Source organism: Phaenicophaeus curvirostris, chromosome 18 (genome assembly GCF_032191515.1).
Source record: "Phaenicophaeus curvirostris isolate KB17595 chromosome 18, BPBGC_Pcur_1.0, whole genome shotgun sequence".
NCBI lineage: Eukaryota > Metazoa > Chordata > Aves > Cuculiformes > Cuculidae > Phaenicophaeus > Phaenicophaeus curvirostris.
In genome coordinates, this window is record NC_091409.1 from 9,137,308 (window position 1) to 9,153,772 (window position 16,465).

The 16,465-nt window shown below is 59.8% G+C and overlaps 2 protein-coding genes across 3 annotated transcripts; both read left to right on the top strand.

The window, feature by feature from the left end:
- The first annotated feature begins 780 nt into the window (after positions 1-780).
- Positions 781-11,468, top strand: PCIF1 (phosphorylated CTD interacting factor 1). The gene is made up of 16 exons (XM_069871647.1): positions 781-921; positions 3,644-3,782; positions 3,981-4,105; positions 4,567-4,704; positions 5,107-5,237; positions 5,462-5,616; positions 5,830-5,977; positions 6,179-6,262; positions 6,668-6,767; positions 6,957-7,119; positions 7,603-7,775; positions 8,165-8,251; positions 8,980-9,164; positions 9,605-9,698; positions 9,919-10,094; positions 10,410-11,468. The coding sequence occupies exons 2-16, from the start codon at positions 3,659-3,661 to the stop codon at positions 10,636-10,638; spliced, it is 2,112 nt and encodes a 703-aa protein (XP_069727748.1). The 5' UTR covers positions 781-921; positions 3,644-3,658; the 3' UTR covers positions 10,639-11,468.
- Positions 11,469-12,201: 733 nt separating this feature from the next.
- LOC138728500 (E3 ubiquitin-protein ligase RNF182-like) lies at positions 12,202-15,167 on the top strand. 2 transcript variants are annotated; one of them, XM_069871908.1, is made up of 2 exons: positions 12,202-12,265; positions 14,357-15,167. In XM_069871908.1, exon 2 carries the CDS (start codon positions 14,380-14,382, stop codon positions 15,103-15,105), a length of 726 nt encoding a protein of 241 aa, XP_069728009.1. In that variant the 5' UTR covers positions 12,202-12,265; positions 14,357-14,379; the 3' UTR covers positions 15,106-15,167. The 2 variants fall into 2 exon arrangements, with proteins under 2 accessions (XP_069728009.1, XP_069728008.1); XM_069871907.1 differs by lacking the exon at positions 12,202-12,265 and adding an exon at positions 13,849-13,987.
- Positions 15,168-16,465: the final 1,298 nt, after the last annotated feature.

The window sequence follows — 16,465 nt, forward strand, 5'->3', positions numbered from 1 at the left end:
AAGGGACGGGTGGACGAGGTGCTGAGGGACATGGTTTAGTGTTTGATGGGAATGGTTGGACTCGATGATCCGGTGGGTCTCTTCCAACCGGGTGATTCTATGATTCTATCATCCTAGACACCTTCGGCTGGGAAAGGCCTTAGGGACCCGAGTCCCGCCTCGCAGCGCTCTGACCGCCCCCTGGCGCGGCTCGAGGCCGCCTCCCCTCGCTCCGTCCCCGGCAGCACCGCCCCGTTCCAGCGCCCCCCGCTCCGCCCCGGGTCCCCGCCCGCCACGCCCAGCATGGCGCCGGGGCCCTGCCCACATGGGCGGGCCGCCACTCCCAGCATGGCGCCGGGGCCCGTGCCCGCGCGGGGAGGGCGGGCTGCCGCACTCAAAATGGCGGCGGGGCAGGGGCGTCGCCGAGCCACGCTGCGCGCATGCGCACGGCTGCGAGCGAGGCCCGCGGGACAACCGCGCGTGCGCTACTCGGCGCCCGGCGGCCGCGCCTGCGCAGTGCGGGAGGCGGGGCGGCCCCGCGCGTGCGCCCGCGGCCCCGGCGCAAGATGGCGGCGCTGGGCCGGGCCCGGCGGCGGCGGCGCGGGACGCGCGGCGGAGCGCGGAGCCGGCAACCCGCGGCTTCTCACACGGGTGAGCGGCGCGGCCGCGCGCGGACCGGGCCCGTCGCGAGGGCGGCGGCGGCGGACGGGGCGGGACGGGCGGGGCGGCAGGGAGGCGGCGCGGGCCCGCGGCCGCCATCTTAGAGCGCGGCCGCCGTCGCCGCCGCCCCGGGGCTCTGCGCCCTCCCGGGGCCGCTCCCCCTAACGCCTCTGTCTCCGCAGCGGTCCCGGCGCGGGGCGCCCCGCTATGAGGATGCGGCCCCGGCGCGGCAGCGGCCAGCACGGAGCGACGGCCCCGCGTCCCGGCAGGCGGCCCCGCACCGTAAGTACCCGCGCTGCTCCGCGGGGCCCGCCCCGGCACCGCCTGTCGAGGGCTGCGTGTCCCGTAGGGAGAGCCGCGCTGTGTCCCCGGCCATCCCCGCTCCCCGCCGTCAGCTCTGGCCGCGGCCGCGCGTAAAATCCCGCCCCGCTGGGTGGGAGCGGAGGAGCGTCCTGGTTGGTGCCTCCGGGCAGGGGCAGCGCTCGCCGCGCCTGTCAAATCCCGTGCGTCGCCGCGGGGTACAAAACCGGCGGTGCAGCCGCGTGAAGCGTTTTCTCGGGAGCCCGTGCCCTGTCGGGGTCCCGGTGCCGGTTACAGAAAAGCAGAGTTGCGGGATTCCCGTTAGTTTGCTTTTTCCTCTTCTCAGACCTTTCCGGGTTCTTGGATTTGATACTCAATACTGAGTAAAAGTTTAAGTTTCCTGTTTCCTTGCACCACTCATTTATCCATAAACTCAGCGCTGGTGAGACCGCTCTTTCAGTCCTGTGTTCAGTTCTGGGCCCCTCAGCACAAGAAGGATGTTGAGGCTCTGGAGCGAGTCCAGAGAAGAGCAACGAAGCTGGTGAGGGGGCTGGAGAACAGGCCTTATGAGGAACGGCTGAGAGAGCTGGGGGTGTTTAGCCTGGAGCAGAGGAGGCTGAGGGGAGACCTCATTGCTCTCTCCAACTACCTGAAAGGAGGTTGTGGAGAGGAGGGAGCTGGGCTCTTCTCCCAAGTGACAGGGGACAGGACGAGAGAGAATGGCCTCAAGCTCCACCAGGGGAGGTTTAAGCTGGGCATTAGGAAACAATTTTTCATGGAAAGGGTCATTGGGCACTGGCAGAGGCTGCCCAGGGAGGGGGTTGAGTCCCCTTCCCTGGAGGGGTTTAAGGGACGGGTGGATGAGGTGCTGAGGAACATGGTTTAGTGTTTGATGGGAATGGTTGGACTCGATGATCCGGTGGGTCTTTTCCAACCTGGTGATTCTATGATTCTATGAAATAGGGGAATGAAAACCGTGACCCTGTTTGACTGCTGCTTTGAGCAGTTAAGCAAGCTGCTGCAGCTGGCGTGCGCTGCCCAGTCTGGGAAGTCCTTGCCAGCCAGCAGTGCATAACTCCAGGAATTCATCCGTGTCTCCCCCGGGAGGCCTGGTCCCGTCAGGGTGCACCAGTCCGCTGTAATGTGGTGTCTGTAACATGCAGGACATGCTGTAGGTGTGGGTGTGTTTTACAGCCCTTGGAAGTGATGGTGCCCACAGCACTGCCTGGTGAGGCTCATACCTGTTGGGTGCTGCCGTGCTTCCTTGCACAGAGGGCCTGGCACGAGCATCTGCTCCTGCTGCGTCCCTGCGGGATAGTGGGGCCAGCCTTGCAGCTGCGGGTGGGAAGTGCCTGTAGAGGGCATGGCAGGGCTGGAGTTGGGGCGGGCAAACAAATCCCACGCACGCTCCCCTTCTAGAGTGATTCCGTGTCTGTGATTGCAGCCAGGTGCCCTGCGGCAGCTGCTTTTGCCCATGCACTTGGTTACCGTTTTCTGCCTGCTGCCAGGCAGAGGCCAGGACCCCAGGGTGCTGCAGTGTCCCATGCCTTTCCCTGCTGGAAGAAGGAAACGTCTTCTGAGATGCTGGAAGTGGCGAGTGTTGCTCAGCCCTGGCTGATTCTACAGCCGGCAATGCCAGCAGTGTAGCCAATGCCTGCAAGTTCTGGATTGCTGTCAGCTCCAACCGTTCTGCTCTTAAACAGCCAACAGAGGTTTTGGGGGCTGGAAGGGAAACACGGTTGGAAAACTCAAAAATAAGTCGGCATGCAAACCGAACTGGGGTTTTGCTGAGGAGAGGGTGCAGGGGGAGCCCACTGCTGGGGCTGCTGTGGGGTCGGATTGAACCCTGCTGCCTGCAGGACAGCGCTGCTGCAGCCCCACCTGTGGGGCTGCGAGGGCTCAAAGGTTCAAGGCTGAGTCAGATAGTAGCTGTTCAAAACACCTTGTTTTGCCCCAGTTAATCACTACGGTGCACGGCGCTGCCCACAAGGAGCTGTCTCAGATACTTCCTGGAGGAAGGAATTGTGCCCTGGAGAGGAAATACTTGCTGTTTCTCTGCTGCTGGCACCATTAAATTATGATTAAGATGAGCTTTATTGTTTCAAGGGACCTTTTTGTGTACTTGTTATGAGGATGAACAGGTGCCAGAGGCTGAACCAGCCTGTCTGAGGCCTGGCCTCTTGTCTCGACCTGGGATGTAGTGAGGGAAGTGATTCCAGAGTTCCTGATGCCTGACCTGCAGTTCTCTGAGCCACAGGTGTCTGGGAAACGCGGAGGCTGTTTTACATGGCAGAAGTACTGTAGTAAAGGCCTTTTTTTTTTTTTTCAATTATGTGTGATTGTGTGAGTGTTGATTAAACCTCTCTGAGGAGGACAGATAAGGCGTGGTGGGCGGTGGTGTTCGCAGAGGAGGGTGTTTTGGTTTGTTCGTGCTCCGTCCCAGTGCGTGGGACTGGGCGCAGCAAGGATCTGGCTGAGCAGAGGGCACTTGGAACACTGGCCTCACCATCTCCTTGGCTGACTTTGCTAAACTTAGCATTCCTCATTGCTCCTTTTATCTAGGATAATGGGCATTTCATGGGACCGAGGTGCTGGCTTGTGTGTGCTGTGGAGACCCTGGCTTTGTGTCGGAACGGACTTGCAGCACCGCAGCTGAGCAGCCCTGGGATCCCCTGGCTCTAACAGATCCTGTGTGTGTTCCCAGCGTGGTTGCTGAGAAATGGCCAATGAGAATCACGGAAGCCCTGCGGAGGAAGCGTCTCTCATGAGTCACTCACCTGGCACCTCCAACCAGAACCAGCCCAGCTCCCCCAAACCTTTGCGACTGGTCCAGGACCTGCCAGGTACTGGTGTCACGTTTGGGAGGGCTGGCGTGGAGTTTGACAGAGCCGTGTTTGCAGGGGAGGGAGGGGAAGTGGGGCCGCCCTGCTAGGTGAGGAGTGATGCATGTTTGAGAACGCGCTGTGGCAGTCACAGGGCCCTGAAGGGCAGGACTGTCATCGGGGGCTGCCCCTCTCCTGACTCTCTCCTCATGTTCCCAGATGAGCTGGTGCAGGCTGGCTGGGAGAAGTGCTGGAGCAAGCGTGAGAACCGCCCTTACTACTTCAATCGCTTCACAAACCAGTCTCTGTGGGAAATGCCTGTCCTGGGGCAGCACGATGTCATTGTAAGTAAGCTGGTGGCACCGGGGGCTCTGCCAGTACTGGGGTGCTCTGCAGGCACAAGTCCCATGGGATTGGGGTTGCCCGTGCGGGAGGGTCCGCTCTGCCTTCAGAACTCCTCACTGAGCCCCGTGCCTGCCTTGGCTGTGATAGAAGGTTCCTCCTTTGGATGCACGTTCCAGGCGTGCTGTTCCACGTGCAGGCACTGCTCAGAGAATGCTCAGCCTGGAGTAGTTGGGTTGCGTGTTTTTCATCTAAGTCTTTAAAAAAAAAAGCACGCAGACACAATAGGAGAAAACTTTGTAGCTTTCTGTAGGTGTGAGTGTTGGTGGAATCCTTATTTCCACCTGTGTGGGAGCTGGAGCGGTAACATGGGAAGTTAAGAGGGCTTTATTGTTTTGTGTGGATTGCTGTGTGGGCAGCTGATGGACTCACGTCTGCTCTTGTTGCTGCTCTTGTCTTGTAGTCAGACCCTCTAGGACTGAATGCGGCTCCGATGCCACTGGAAGGTGGGATGATAGAAACCTCTGCAGAGAGCAAGCAGCGGAAGAGGAGATTCTCTGAGGAGGTTCCACTGAGCGGCAACAGTGTGAAAAAGCCCAAGGTGGGTCTAGTGCTGTGGAATGTATCAGCTGAAGGATGCTGCACAGGGTGAGACCTTGGGACTGGAACTGGGATCTGTTTGCTCTGCAGCGTGCAAGGCCAGGCCACCCAGGTGCAGCTCAGGCTGTGGCCTCTGCCACTCAGAACATACCAGAGTGGGAGCAGGGACCGGACCGGCCGCGTTGCCATTTCTCTCTTAAGGTCTATGAGAGTTTGGAGATAACGGATATGACTGAGAGACATGGTAGCTTGTGTGTCTGCGTTACTGTGTGCCAATGGCAGGCGGGATGCGCTCCAGTGGCCCGCAGGGGTATCTGAGTGGACTGTTAGTGCAGGGCTGGTGGCTGTGCAGGGCTGCTTCCCCTCTCTCTCCATGGCAGTAATCCATGTTTTACACGCCCAGGCGGATGTCCCAGGGAACCCAGCAGCTCAGCCTATCCCCAGCTCTCCCAGTATTCCCGGAACGTCTGTTTTGAAGGCGTGGTGTGTTTCACCTGAAGACAAGCAGCAGGCAGCTCTCCTACGACCAACTGAGTGAGTTGTCTCTTTTTGTATCCTGATGGTAGGTTAGAGGCACCGGTTTTTCCAGACAACTTTGGAGGAGAACCTGAGGAATGTAACACCCCTCTATCTGTGCCAGGAGTCTTGATAATTCAGTTTCCTGGCTGGTGGAACAGCCCCAGGAAATGTCTTTAGAAGTAGTGCTTGATAACAAGCCAATGCCCTAGCCATCCTGATGATATTTCCTTCTGCCATAGAGTGTATTGGGACCTGGATATTCAGACAAATGCAGTGATTAAGCAGAGAGCACCGTCTGAAGTCCTTTCTCCACACCCTGAGGTGGAGCTGCTTCGATCCCAGCTCATTCTCAAGCTGCGGCAACATTATCGTGAGCTCTGCCAGCAGCGTGAAGGTGAGTTTCTGCTGGGTTCCCCTTGTTTGTCTTATGCTGTAGGGTCCTTCTTTCTGGCTGCTGTCTGTCCTGTCCTTGTGATCTCTTTCTGTGATGGTTATGCTAGCTGTGGTGTTGCTGGCTGTGAACTTATCAGGCAGAACTCCAGTGGAAGATCCTTATCCGGGCATCTTTTCCTCGTATCGATGAGACCCTTTTTCTGTGCTTCTCCAGGGATTGATCCCCCAAGGGAGTCCTTTAATCGCTGGATGTTGGAGAGGAAGGTGGTCGATAAAGGGACAGATCCTCTTTTACCGAGTGACTGCGAGCCAGTAGTGTCCCCTTCCATGTTCAGAGAGATCATGAACGACATTCCCATCAGGTACTGTTCAAAGACTGTGTGCCTTGGGGTGTCTGTCTCGGGCTCACCCGGTGTTATATCTGCCACGGTTCTGTGCTGTTGTGTTTTACTATGGCCGGTGAAACAGTCTGTGGTGGTGACGTAAAGCCCGGGAGCTGGACCTGGCCTCCATGCCTTTGTGGCAGCTGTAGAGCTGATCATGTGCGTTTATGTTTACCTCAGGCTATCCAGAATCAAGTTCCGGGAAGAAGCCAAGAGGCTGCTCTTCAAGTACGCTGAGGCTGCGAAACGGCTGATAGAATCCAGGTGGGAATTCCTATTGGTGCTGTCGCCTTCAGAAAAGGGATAGAGGGGCTTTTAGGAGGGCCTGCTACCTCCCACCTTGTTCAGCGCAGGCCGTCGTCTTGCTGAGGAAGAGCAAGGTTCAGAACATACAGAAAGAAACCAGTAGTGCTGGGGGGATCTTTGGAGGGCAACCCCCACGGCAGGGGGTTGGAACTGGATGGGCTTTGAGGTCCCTCCTAACCCAAACCATTCCATTGATTATATGAAATGTCTGGAAAGACTTCCCAGAGGCCAGGAGGTGAGTGACAGGGCAGGGCCTTGCGGAAGCGTGGGCAGCTGTGTTCCCCAGCTGGCAGCTGCCTGGTGTGGTGTGGAAGGTGTCGCTGTGCAGCTGTGGGTTACATTTTGCTCTCCTTTTTTGCGCAGGAGTGCTTCACCAGACAGCAGGAAGGTGGTGAAGTGGAATGTGGAGGACACCTTCAGCTGGCTGCGACGGGACCACTCTGCCTCAAAGGAGGACTACATGGTCAGTGCCCCTCTGCTCCTGCAGTGCGTGCAGGGAGCCTGGGGAAGCAGGGCTGCTGGGGATAAGGATCCTTCTGGAGAGGCTGCGATTGCTTTCCTTGTCTCCATGAAACGGGAGCGATGGCAGCAGGGAGGCAGGGGGTCCGGTGGTGGGTTGTGCAAGGGACGCTCTGGTTCTCTGACTCGGCAGGACCGCCTGGAGCACTTACGCAAGCAGTGTGGGCCCCACGTGTCTGCTGCTGCGAAGGACTCTGTGGAAGGCATCTGCAGTAAGATCTACTACATATCCCTGGAGTATGTCAAGCGGATCCGGGAGAAGCATCTTGCCATCCTCAAAGAGAACAATATATCTGGTACGCAGCCGGCTCTGGAGAGTGGGAGGGCTCTTTCCCATGAGTTCTTTTTTTCCCTGCTGAAGCTGAGGTAGAGCTGCTGTCCTCGATGGGTAACCACAAGGTGGCAGGATGATTCCTTTGCCTGTGAATATGTATTGTGCTTTGTATGAGTTAGGGTAAACAGCAATAACAGCAGTGTCAGCAAGGGAAGTGTTTTATCATCTGGAACATGCCTCGCGATGCTGGGACAGTTGTGTACTCTGTTAGAGATGGAGAGATCCTGTGGAATGGGTCCCTCCACTCTGGCAAGCGGGTGGTGGAATCGTTCTCAGGAGCCAGCTCCAAACCTCAGTAGCTCCTGCAGCATCAGTGAGGGGTGCTGTGGGAGGACCCTCTGCTCTTCAGCCATGTTCCCATCACTGCCTGATTGGAGGGGGAAGGAAGGTCTATCCCAAATGTTTTGGATTCTGATGGTCTGCCTTTTCTCTTTGTTCTCCATAGCGGAGGTAGAAGCTCCTGAAGTCCAAGACAGGCTCGTGTACTGCTACCCAGTGAGACTGGCCATCCCCTCCCCGCCACTCCCCAGCGTGGAAATGCACATGGAAAACAATGTGGCGTGTGTGCGGTACAAGGGGGAGATGGTGAAAGTCAGCCGCAACTACTTCAGCAAGCTGGTGAGAGCCAGACCCAGGCCTGTGTGGCCACTGTTCAGGGAGAGGTTTTGTTTCATCCTGTCATGCAAGAGGAGGGATGAGCGTGGGCTTGACAGACGCTGTGAGGTACCACCCTGATCACAGCAGACATGATAGTCTGGCTTCTCCTGGGGGTACTTCTGAGGTGTTGCCTGTATGCTTTGGATGTGTACAGCTCTGCAAGAGTGGTCACACCTGCAGGTGCTTACTGGCATGGTGCTTTCATTCACGCCAGCAAAGATATGCTGAGGAGCCTCCATGCCAAGTGCTGCCTGCTGCTGTTCCGCAGCATCTCTTGATGGGTCCTGCTGTTTGTGTGCCCTCACTTTTACTGATCCCATTGGTGTTAGTGGCTGCACTTTCCTTTCCAGTGGCTGCTCTATCGGTACAGCTGCATTGACGACTCTGGCTTTGAGAAGTTCCTGCCCAGGGTTTGGTGCCTTCTCCGCCGATACCAGGTACTGCCCTGCCACAGCTGTGGAGTGTCAGGAAGCGAGACTGGGAGCTGGACTGGGGGGGTCTTTGTGCGAGGGTGGCCACAGCTCTGGGAGCCTGGTGCAAAACAGGGCTCAGGCTGGGCCTGTTCTCTGCTCTAGCAGTATCAAATACTAAACCATGCCCCTCAGCACCTCGTCCACCCATCCCTTAAACACCTCCAGGGAAGGGGACTCAACCCCCTCCCTGGGCAGCCTCTGCCAGTGCCCAATGACCCTTTCCAGGGAAATTTTTTTCCTAATGTTCAGCCTGAACCTCCCCTGGTGGAGCTTGAGGCCGTTCCCTCTTGTCCTGTCCCCTGTCACTTGGGAGAAGAGGCCAGCACCCTCCTCTCCACGACTTTCTTTTAGGTAGTTGTGGAGAGCAATTTGAGGTAGGACTGTGGTCTGGGGAGCAGTGGTGGCCTCAACAGGAGACGTCATCGGGGCGGGGAGGATAAAGATGGATTTTTATGACAAATCTTTGTTGTTGATTTTGAGGGCCAGCTGAGGGGCCATGGGGTGGAAACAGGATATGCGTGGGGCTGAAATACCCAAAGAGCGTTCCTGGGAGCATGCAGGGGACCCACATGAGTTTGAGAAGGGACGAGGTGGCCCAACGTACCTAGAGGAGAGGGTGCGTCATCCTGGTCCATGGTCTGTGACGGGAACAGCGGGCACAGGTGTGGCTCACGGGGGTTTGCTCTCCTCAGATGATGTTCGGTGTGGGTCTGTACGAAGGAACTGGTCTCCAGGGGTCACTCCCTGTGCACGTCTTCGAAGCCCTACACAAGCTCTTTGGAGTGAGTTTTGAATGCTTTGCCTCACCGCTGAATTGCTATTTTAAACAATACTGTTCGGCCTTCCTGGACACAGACGGGTATTTCGGATCCAGGGGGTGAGTCTCACGTTCTGAATCCTTGCCGGTGTGGGTGGGCACGGTGACTGCGGCTGACGTGTCTGCACCTGGGCACCAGTGGGTGTGGGGTGTCTCCCGGGATGTGTGCTAATGGCAAGGAGTGGGCACAAGCTGGTGCTGTGACTGCCAGGAGTGCCAGCAGCCTCCTCAGAGGCTCTGCTCCCTGGAGGGATGCAGTTTGGAGGTCTGCCAGCACTTGAGCTTGTGTTCTGGAGAACGGGAGAGTCAGGCCCTTGAGCAGTCAGCTTGAATCAGCCGTCACTGCTGGTGACTGCAGGGTGTGTGTGTCCCCAGTGACCCCTCCTGCTGGTGATCCAGGCTTCCTGGGAGTGTGGCTTCTGAGGACGTGAGCGCTGTTTAATGTGTGAAGATTAAGAGTTCTGGCCTCTCTGACAGGAATCTTTGCCTTTTTCCTCCAGCCCGTGCCTGGATTTCTTCCCTGTAAGTGGCTCTTTTGAGGCAAATCCTCCGTTCTGTGAGGAGCTGATGGATGCCATGGTCTCTCACTTCGAGGTATGTTCACTCACCTGTGCAGTCGTTCTGGAAGGAGCTGGGCTTTGTCCCTGTCTCCTGATGGCTCTCGCACCATCGTGGCAGGGCTGGAACGCAGGAGGCAGGGCCGGCGACTGCTGCGGCACCGCTCCAGAGGCAGAAGTGTTTCCTTTCTGTAGGGATTGTTAGACACGTCCTTGTTCAGCTAGCGCTGAGACAGTTCCTTTCCTTGTTGAACTAGAAACTGCTGGAGAACTCCAGCGAGCCTCTCTCCTTCATCATCTTCATCCCGGAGTGGCGGGACCCTCCCACGCCAGCGCTGACCCGCATGGAACAGAGCAAGTTCAAGCGGCACCAGCTTGTCCTGCCGGCCTTTGACCACGAGTATCGCAGCGGCTCCCAGCACATCTGTAAAAAGTAGGCCTTTCTCCCAGATCCTGGGAATGCTTTTCTGAAGCCATAGGACAGAAATGCCCTGTCCACACTGAGATCGGTGGGAAGCAGGGAGCAGGCAAGGACAAACGTACCATGCCTTTGCTCAGAAATGCCTGGCACTGCTCTCTGCCTGCTTCTTTCCTCAGAGTAACAAGAGAGGGATGGAAGCAAACGCTTGTGCTCGGTGTGGTGGGCAAGTGGAGGAGGGGTGGGTGCCAAGGAGTGGAACCAGATAGCAGTGGCAGAGCCTCAGCGTGGGCCAGGGGTGTACTGAGCACCCGCTCTCTTCCCTTGCAGGGAGGAGATGTACTACAAGGCCGTGCACAACACAGCCGTCCTCTTCCTGCAGAACAGCGCGGGATTTGCCAAGTGGGAGCCCACGCCAGAGCGGCTGCAGGAACTCGTAGCAGCCTACAAGCATTCAGGCCGGTCCCTCAGCTCTTCTTCATCCTCCTCCTCCACAGCAGACAAAGAGCGGGAGCTTGGCCGAGAGCAAAGCAGCAGCCGGGAGACGAACCCCAACTAAGGTGCAGAGGTGGGAGGCAGCAGGGGAGGAGCTGGCGGCCCCGAGGAGGCTCGCCGGGCAGTGGAGAGGCTGCCGGCTGCAGAGCACCAGGCCGGGGGACTCTTGCCCAGCAGCTCCACGGCACCTGCTTCCCTCTGCGAACTGCACGCTGCCCCGAGCAGGAGCGCCGGGAGCGCCCAGCCGCCAGCGGAGAGAGGAGACTCAGCTGCGGCCCTGGCCCGAGGGCGAGGGAAAGCGGCAGGAGGAGCAGGCGGCCCCTTCGACGCCAAGAGCGCCAAGGGAAGGGGCAGCCAGAGCTGGGACGCTCACATGGGCAGAAGGACGGCAAGACAGAGGGACAGACGGCAGGCGTGAGTGGTGGGTGCTGGCGCCGTGGCTAGAGGGGCCCCGGCAGCGGCCGCAGCCCAGCGCTGGCAGAAGGACGGGCAGAGCCCGGGGGCTCCTGCAGCCGCACTGGCACCAGCACAGCTCCGTGTCCATAGTGTAAATAGTTCTGTCCGCGGTGCCCGTGCTCCTGGCAGGGCCGCTCCCATCGCATCCGTGTTTCTTTCCCCACGTGTGGTTCCCGTGTTCGCCGACGCAGTGTACGTACCGGGGAGGAGCGGGGCGAAGGAGTTTCTTGGTGTGTGAAGACGTCTTTGCCGCTGTTTTGTAGTCGTCGTGGTTTTTATGCGGAGCCTCTGGGCTTTATTTAACCTCCTGGGTTTTGTTTTGTAAGGATTAATTTAACACCGCTAACCATTTTATTACTTTTATCAAGAAGAGCAAAGTCTATTTTTGATTTCTGTTTCCTAGTTCTTCGGAACATTAAAAACCAGCGTACAGCTCTGCCCCATGTCTGTGCCTTCCCTCTCTGCTGGCCTGGCCCTGTGCTCACCCCAGTCTCCATCTCACTTGGGCTGAACGGCAGGAAACCATTGCAGTTTATTGCAGAAGCATCCAGCCCGTTCCGTACTGCAACACCCTTCCAGTGAATATTTTTCCCCAAGAACCAACGTCAACCCCCAGAGTAACCAGGCCCCTTCCCTGTGGTTCACGTGCACAGAGGCTCCGGCCAGCAGCACCGTGTGGGCAGGAAGAGCCCAGTCCTGCACGCTGCCTGCTCCCAGCAGCTCCCAGGGGCCTCTGGCTGACAGAGACAAGGAGATCACTGATGTCCTGGTCCTTAAGTGACAGGGAGAGCTGGGAGCCCCATCAGCAAAAGCAGCAGTTTGTAAAGCCACATTTTGCTTTTGTTTTCCTTTACTTTGAACCAAGGCAACCTGCTCCTGCAGAAACACACTTTGACGCTGGGATATGTCCACAAACCTTCGCCTTGGCCTGTTTGTTCTCACCGCTCCCCTGCTGCGCTGCCTCGGCTGATGGGCAATTACCTTGTTATGGATTTAATTGCAGGAGCATGCGGCAGCCATGCATCCTCGGCAGAGGACAGTAGCTCTGGCTCTGGAGGAGCACAGGGATGAAGAGGCATGGGGTGGAGGGTCTGCGTGAGGGTGGTGGGGCTGAGGGTGCACGGCTGGGATGGAGTGGAGGTTCTCATTACAGCCAGGATGGCTTCCAGCTCCAGGAGGTACCAGAAAAAGCAAGACATGAGCTGCAAATGCCTTCACAGGAGCCTGACAGTGAGGTAGGTAACTGGTGTTGATGCTAAACCAGAGCCAAGAAGTCCCTGTGTGGCCCAGCTCCCTGCAGAGCACTGCTGGCACAGGGCCACCTGTTTCACCTGATGCCATGGGAGGTTGTGATGCTTCCACTGAGGCAGGTGGTGGTGGCCGTCCTGCAGCACTGGGAGCCAAGTGGGCGCTGTGGTGATGGGGGTGGCTGAGAATATGGGGTATGAGTAGGGCTGAGGTCACACAGGGAGAGGTGGATGTTCATGGAATCTCCAGGCTGGAAAAGACCCACTAGATAATATTGAGTCCAACCATCCCTATCAAACACTAAACCATGTCCCTCAGCGCCTCGTCCACCTGTCCCTTAAACCCCTCCAGGGAAGGGGACTCAACCCCCTCCCTGGGCAGCCTCTGCCACTGCCCAGTGACCCTTTCCAGGAAAAGTTTTTTCCTAATGTTCAGCCTGAACCTCCCCTGGTGGAGCTTGAGGCCATTCCCTCTCGTCCTGTCCCCTGTCACTTGGGAGAAGAGCCCAGCTCCCTCCTCTCCACAACCTCCTTTCAGGTAGTTGGAGAGAGCAATGAGGTCTCCCCTCAGCCTCCTCTTCTCCAGGCTAAACACCCCCAGCTCTCTCAGCCGTTCCTCATAAGGCCTGTTCTCCAGCCCCCTCACCTCCCTACACACGGCACGGCCCCAGGGCAGCCCTCACTGTGTGGGGTCCCCATTGTCACCCCTGGTCCTCACCCTGTGGGGTCCCTGCTGCTCACTGTGTGGGGTTCCCACTGTCACCCAGGCCACGGCGCTGCTGCTGCTCTCCTGCCCGGCAGTGTGGTGGGAGCAAGGATTTTGCTCTGTCTGTGCCGGGAGGACTCGGAGGTGCCACCGTGGCCCCAGCCCTGGCAGCTGGGGGGGCTCTGGCGCTGCTGCCCGGCGGGGCTGCTGGATGGCCCTGGTGGGCTCTGCAGCTGCAGGGCATTTGGCACGGGCTGCGGACACCCGGCTGCCTGGAGAGATACACCAAGGGCTTGGCCATGCCCAGCCGGGCTCTAGGGTGCTGGGGCATTCGGGGGCCACAGCTCGCAGGAGGAGATAGGGTGGCTGGGCATTCATTGGCAGCACAAAGCGTTTCTCTGCTCCCCGCCATCCCCATCCTGTGGGCGACACGCCGAGCCCTGGGACAGGCACGCAGAGCCCTTCCTGCTGGGCACTGCACGTCTGAAACTGCTTTTCCCCCTGGGGCTGAGCAGGTGCCACATGTTCCCAGGCTGGGGCAGGCAGAGGGGGACCCTCATGACCCAACTCTAGGGTGGCAGAGCCCAGGGGCCTGCAGCCCCAGGCAGGGGAGCAGCGTCCCTGGGGCTGAGCGAGGGGCAGGGGGGCTGCAGGGAGCAACCTTGACCCCCACCCGCTGCAGCCCTGGGGGTCGCCACTGCAGGCCTGGGGCTCCGGGAGTCCCCACTGCGCCCTGTGGCATGGGGGGCTCTGACTTCGCCTTAGCAGCAGGGGCTCCACAGCCACCAGCACCGGCTGAGCATCCGCCTCCCGCTCCGCGTTGCCAGGCCAACGCCGCGGAGGATGCTGGCATCCCCTGCGCCGGGGCTGCAGCCGCAGCGTGGCGGGCAGCGCGCCCCAAAGCCATCCATGGGGTGCCTGCCGCCGCCGCCGCCGCCAAGGCCGCAGCACTGGGGAGCGACCCCCGGCTGCCTCCCCAACAGCAGCCCCGGCGTGGGGCGCAGGTACGGGGGTGGCGAGGGGGCTGCGGGGTGGGGGCTGCAGGGAGACGACGGGGCTGCGGGGCAGTGGGCTGGTGGCCAGCAGAGCCCTGTGGCTGCAGCTGGCTCTACCCTGGGGAATCGGCGTGCAACGGGAGGGATAGACCCCCACGCAGATGCTGGTCCCCCCTGCAGCACGGAGGGGCCCCGCAACCACCCCGTTCCCTGGCAATGGTGACGCGGAGGGCAAGGAGGAGGCGAGCCTGGTGGCAGCAGCTGGGGGGTCTCAGCGTGGGGAGGGAGCCACAGGGCTGACGAGGACCCAGGCTGTGGGTGCAGGGCTCGATGCTGGCCCCGCAGCCTCGCTCACCAACCTCTCCCCAACCCCGACAGCCCCCGGCCGGCCCCGCAGCACCATGGCCCACCAGGATGGCGAGTCAGGGCTGCAGCCACCAGCGCCCGTGGCCCCCGAGCTGGAGTGCAAGATCTGCTACAGTGGCTACGATGCCCGTGCCCGCCGGCCCAAGCTGCTGTCCTGCGGCCACCGCCTTTGCGCCAAGTGCCTGCACAGGATGGTGGCACTGGGGGACGCGTCGCCCTGCCAGCTGCGCTGCCCCTTCTGCCGCCAGCCCAGCCCGGTGCCCAGCGGGGACGTGCAGCGGCTGCAGGACGATGGCGAGGCGCTGGTGCTGCTGACGGGCCGTGAGCGGGCCAAGAAGCGGGGTCCCTCCCGGTCCCCCGAGGTGCTGCTGTGCCCCAGCGTGCTGGAGCCCACGGCTGGCCCCGAATGTCTGGTCGTCACCATCCTGGAGGTGCCAGAGGACGTGGCCCCGCCGGAGGGGCTGGGCGCGCTGGAGGTGGTGCGGCTGTATCGCCCCCCCAGCCTGGGCGCGCTGCCCTGCCCCGGCCCCGGGCACAAGTGCCACGCGTGGGGCTGGCGAGCCGTGCCCCGCTTCATCCTGGGCGTCCTCTGCCTCCTCTACTTCAGCTCCTTGCCCTTTGGCATCTACCTCCTGCTCATCGAGCACCACGGGCTGGGTATCGTCCTGGTCAGCCTCGTGCCCTCCACCCTCCTGCTCTGCATCATCTACAGCCTCTGCCAGTGTCTGTGCCAGGAGGTCTTTGGGTTCCCCCACTCCTGACCCTGCACGGCCAATCCTTGTGCCGGCACTGGAAGGATTTGGGTGTTTCACGGTGTTTCCCAGCCAACCCCTGGCCACAGGGATCCTGGACCACAGGGAGAAGCTCAGCACGTGTTGCCTTCCCTTGCAGAAGAGCGTGGGCTTTGCCACATCAGGAGACCACGCTGGAGAGGCTGCAGGAGCGCGTGGCAGCCTACAAGCATCCAAGCCAGACCCTCAGCTCCTCATCCTCATCCTCCATGGCAAAGCAGCAGCCGGGAGACGAGACCAACCCAGCTCAGGCAGCTTGAGTGGCAGGTGCCTGGCGCTGTGGCTAAGATGACGGGCAGAGCCCGGGGGCTCCTGCAGCTGCACTGGCACCAGCACAGCTCCGTGTCCATAGTGTAAATAGTTCTGTCCGCGGTGCCCGTGCTCCTGGCAGGGCCGCTCCCATCGCATCCGTGTTTCTTTCCCCACGTGTGGTTCCCGTGTTCGCCGACGCAGTGTACGTACCGGGAAGGAGCGGGGCGGAGGAGTTTCTTGGTGTGTGAAGATGTCTTTGCCGCTGTTTCGTAGTCGTCGTGGTTTTTATGCGGAGCCTCTGGGCTTTATTTAACCTCCTGGGTTTTGTTTTTGTAAGGATTAATTTCACACCGCTAACCATTTTATTACTTTTATCAAGAAGAGCAAAGTCTATTTTTGATTTCTGTTTCCTAGTTCTTCGGAACATTAAAAGCCAGTGCACAGCTCTGCCCCGTGTCCATGTCCTCCCAGGTCCTACTCCCCTCTCCTGCTTCCCCTGGCCCCGCTTGTTGCCCATAGGGTCCGAGAGGATGGAGCTGCTGCTCCCTCCCATGCTCCTCGTGTGGTGACCCCCAAACATCCCCATCAATGCATGTCCCTGTGTGTCCCCCCTGTGCTGCCCACGCCATGGGGCTGAGCCAGCGCTGATGCTTCTCCAGCCCTACGCTCCACGTCTGCGCCCACCCCAGGAGTGACCCAGGCTTCCAGAGAGTGGACAGGGCAGGAGGCACCAAATCGCCTGGAAATGTTGTGGGTTTTCCTCTTCTGAGCCAAGGAGCCCCCTGGAACCAGAGCAGTGGGGCCAGCAAACCCCAGCAGCCCAGCGGCAGCTCTGGAGGCCGTGGGGCAGAGGGGACGGGGCGAGGGGCAGCCTGAGGGGCTTGGAGCGGGACCTGCCCTTGTCCCTGGGAGCCGGCAGGGGAGATGCCCGCATCCCTGCCAGTATCCACACATCCCTGCTGGCATCTCCACTGGGATTCCCACATCCCTGCTGGCACCTTCAGCAGCATCCCTGCCACAGACAGGCAGCACGAGGAGACCCAAGACAAAGTCACCTTTATTAGTGAGCCTCATCCCT